The sequence below is a fragment of the Populus euphratica genome, unplaced genomic scaffold (genome assembly GCF_000495115.2).
Source record: "Populus euphratica unplaced genomic scaffold, PopEup_1.0 scaffold9.1, whole genome shotgun sequence".
NCBI lineage: Eukaryota > Viridiplantae > Streptophyta > Magnoliopsida > Malpighiales > Salicaceae > Populus > Populus euphratica.
Genome location: NW_011499857.1, coordinates 1145494 through 1149220, shown reverse-complemented (window position 1 = coordinate 1149220; position 3727 = coordinate 1145494). Strand labels below are relative to the sequence as shown.

Below are 3727 nucleotides of genomic sequence, written 5' to 3'. Positions count from 1 at the left end.
CTGCTGCTAAGGATCTGAAAAGTGGGGTTACTTGAAGAGGGGAACTGAACTCTGTACTTGATGAGGCGGAAACAACTATGTCTTTTTTTGTTTGCTCATCACAGGATGGAAACATCTCCGCTGCAGTAGATTTAAATTCATTAGCAGATGTAGTTTTAAGGCATCCTAATCTCCACGTGACAAGAAACAAAAGTACATTTGAACAACCCTAACAGACATGAAAAATTCATTACCTTGGGTTATATCTGCACTGGAAATAATTTCTTTACCACATGCACCCACAAAATTTTCTTTGTCAATACGAACCATTTGCATTTCAATTTCAATATCCTTATGCAGTGCACCAATCTCAGCTTGAGTTTGTTCTGTTTTATCAGGGGCTGGGTATGGCAATAGAGTTGATCCTGTACTGTATTCAGAACTAGCTGGAGACTCCTCATATAAACCAGGTTGCCTACAGCATTTTAACCATAAATTAGACACTGTATGATGAGTAATCATGCTTAATCCCAAATATTAAAACCCCTGCTTCTATTACCTCCAAGATGGTCGACTTCCATCATTACTACTCCTTAGATCCTCTATCAGGTCTTTAAAATCATCAAGTTTAAAATCAATGTCACAGATTTTTTGTCCATGTACATTTTCTTTGCTCCGATTCAGGAAATCTTGGAGAACCTGAATGTCATGTTTTATAAACATATGAGGACAGAAGCAAAATCTGTGAGCATAATAAGAGTCAAGGAGGAATATGCTTGGGGATACTGTTGTCCTGAGTCTGTGAGATCAACGTAATCAGTTCAACTTTCCACGTTACAGCATATACGTGGTGAAACATGGAAGTTGATTGATCTTGGGTAAAAATTAGTTTGACATTATAATTATGCTTATCTCTATAACACTGAAGGGCAAATTGATAAACTGCACCTACACAAGTGGTCAAGTGCATCAGATATCTAGATGTTGACAGCAAAAGCTCACCTTCCAAGCATTTTCCAGACTCTGGTCTGTATTTTCTTCACTAACTTTCAGTGAAAGTGAGCTGAGAAGCTCTGCTTGTTGCATTAGAGCAGTTATCTTTGGATCATCCTTCTTGAGAAATGTTCTCTGAATCATACTGTCTTGAACTGCTAAATGAATAGCAAGGAAAGAGATTATTGAACATTAAAGATTTATCACAGAGAATGATCAACAATCATCACCAACTAAATTGATAGAGATGATAGATTATGCATGTTATTGGTTGTATAAAGCCCCTGTAGCGTTCCTCAGTTTTTGTAAAGCTGGAAAAAAAAAACTAATGATTTGAAAGCTGAATTGTGGTAGTTTGAATGGGGCTTGAGCTAGACCTTACATGGCCAAAGTGGTATAAGAATGTGGAAGTGGAAGTTGATTCAGAGGTAGTATTCGATGTATTAAACTAAAAAGGTAGCAGTTTGGCGACTGATCCTCTTGTTCAGGAATTTTTTCGACTTCAGCAAAGGGATTGGAGCATCAGGATTAGTCATGCATATAAAGAAGGAAAACGGTAGGTGGATTGGAATGCTAATGGAGGCTTAGATATTGATATTGGGATTCAATATTTGTTTCAAGCCCTGGGTCTTCTTTCCTTGCTTCAGCAGAATGAAGCAGGGTATCTCTACCCTGTTTATGCAGGATGTAACCCTCTCGGACCCAGATTTAACCCAAAAAACAAAGAAATAAAAAATAACCATGACCTAATTGAAAAGTCTTTGTTTTAGGTGTCTTACCATCAATGGAGACCTCCTTGACACCGCTGACATGATGCTGGGAAGCCGCGTTAACATTGTGAAAGTTTTGGGCCAACACTGCAAATGGAGGTCTAGGTTGCTGACTTCCACATTGTGGGTGTGATCTGTCTCCAAAGTTGTAATTTCCTGCAAGACCAGGGATGTGGGACTTCCTGCATTTGAACAAACATGAGGTTTACTATGCTGATTACTTTTCCAGATACTATTGTCTACTGATACCAGAACTGCACTGTACCTTATCTTCTTAATTGGAGGATCACTTTCTGGTGCTCCGTCTCCGTTAAACCCATTATGTAACATGATTCTTTTGTTATTTAAGTTGATATGCGTGTTTTTGTTCTCCTTTGCTAAAGCCTCGTATTTTGCTCTCTTCTTGCACAACGTGGAGAAACGGTTCTTCACAGCATTATCCGTTCTGGAGAAGTAGCATATTTTTTAAATAAGGATACTATAAGCATTAAACCACGCAAAAATATGTGAATAATTTGAGAAGAGGAGCATGCAAAAACATTGTATACCTGCCTGAAACAACCTTCGCAATTTCTGTCCATCTGTTTCCAAATATTTTTTGTGCCTGCAGACCAACTCAAGTTATCAGATGCAGTGATGACCAAACAGGACCACTTAACATGTTTAACTAGGGAAAAGAACAATCAATGATGGAGCAGAAAAATCAAACCATAGTTTTGACTTTGCAAATTCAAGCAACCTTTTTCCCGTGAAAAACATTTGAAGAAAAAAGACAAGACAAGACAGGGTTATATAGCATGCTAAAGAGAGCAAAATCAGAGTACCTCGCACAAAAGCATGTCCTCCTCTGGTGACCATCCGCCTTTCTTGAAATCGGAGTTCAGATATGTGTACCATCTGAAGTAATTGATAGCTTATTAAGGCCCAAAGTAGAGGAGAGAGGACAACCAGAGCGATGATGTACATACATATATATGCTGCAATAACCCACTAACCTTCTTCTGCATTGTCTTGTGGTTTTATCCTTGAATTTAGAAGCAATGATAGCCCAACTGCAGCAACACACAAAACCCCTCAAATTATTTAAACCATTGAAGAGCAATTAAAAGAAAAACATCAATTTGGTTGTTCTCACTTTTCAGTCCCATTTAGGCTGATCTGCTGCCGAAGTATATCATCTTCCTGTACTCCAATAAATCAATCAGATACTGCAATTCCAACAAACAAGAAAGAACGAAAGAAATTGATCAATTACCAGTTGAGACCATGTGACTATGTGTCTCTCCTTCTTCTTCGATTCTTCTTCATGATTTCCACAGGCATTCTTCTTCCACTTGTTCGTGGTTTGCATTCTTTACTCTCTCTTGTGATCACCGAATTTGTTTATGTGAGTGCGTGTGTCTCTGCCTTTGACGCTCCCCGCCCTTTATCAATGCTGTGCTCTAAAATAAAGCCAAGAAAAGGAGAAGAAAAGAAAAGTCTCTCTTTTTGTAATCTTTTACAAGGATGGTACCGAGGGAGAAGCGTTACTGTTTGGTTCAAACGGAGTCTCTTGGATTCTAGACTAGCAATCAACTTCTTCTTCCTTTACTACTACCACTACATGTTTTTTTTAACCCCCGAACAACAAGCAATAAAGGAAATGAAAGGAAACATTCGCATTCGCTGGCCACTGGGAGTGTAGTGTACCACTAGGATGTATAGCTTGTATTACATCTAAATCAAATTTGCTGACAGAAACAATCAAGAAAGGTGGAGACAGAGAGAAAAGGCTAAACCAAGATGCTAAATTTTTACCTACTCTACGGTGGTATTTCGCAAAAGCTATTTTTTAAAGTTTTCTATTTATTTTTTAAAAAATTATTTTTTATATTAATATTAAAACAATCTAAAATTATATAAAACACACAAATATTTTTCCAGACAAAAACAAACACAGCCACAAGTGTCAGGAACACGGCGGAAAGACTGATGGAACTTTTGAG

At 37.9% G+C, this 3727-nt stretch overlaps 1 protein-coding gene and 1 long non-coding RNA gene across 5 annotated transcripts in view; one reads left to right on the top strand and one right to left on the bottom strand.

Moving 5' to 3' along the window:
- Positions 1-537, top strand: part of LOC105123624 (uncharacterized) — a 3970-nt gene extending 3433 nt beyond the window's left edge. The window contains exon 3 of the long non-coding RNA XR_841893.1: positions 378-537. This is a non-coding gene — a long non-coding RNA (uncharacterized LOC105123624). The remainder of the gene's footprint in view (positions 1-377) is intronic.
- LOC105123625 (pre-mRNA-splicing factor CEF1-like) overlaps positions 1-3485 on the bottom strand; it is a 6235-nt gene extending 2750 nt beyond the window's left edge. The window contains exons 1-11 of one of the 4 annotated variants that reach the window (XM_011023299.1): positions 2998-3485; positions 2878-2924; positions 2738-2794; positions 2567-2639; positions 2291-2346; positions 2008-2187; positions 1752-1924; positions 982-1130; positions 539-678; positions 234-454; positions 1-120 (exon numbers count right to left, since the gene is read on the bottom strand). In XM_011023299.1, the coding sequence (XP_011021601.1) occupies positions 1-120; positions 234-454; positions 539-678; positions 982-1130; positions 1752-1924; positions 2008-2187; positions 2291-2346; positions 2567-2639; positions 2738-2794; positions 2878-2924; positions 2998-3093 (1312 nt within the window). In that variant the 5' untranslated portion in view covers positions 3094-3485. Of the gene's footprint in view, positions 121-233; positions 455-538; positions 679-981; positions 1131-1751; positions 1925-2007; positions 2188-2290; positions 2347-2566; positions 2640-2737; positions 2795-2877; positions 2925-2997 lie in introns of those variants that run through there. The other 3 variants (XM_011023300.1, XM_011023298.1, XM_011023301.1) reach the window with 3 other exon arrangements.
- Between the last annotated feature and the right edge of the window lie 242 nt (positions 3486-3727).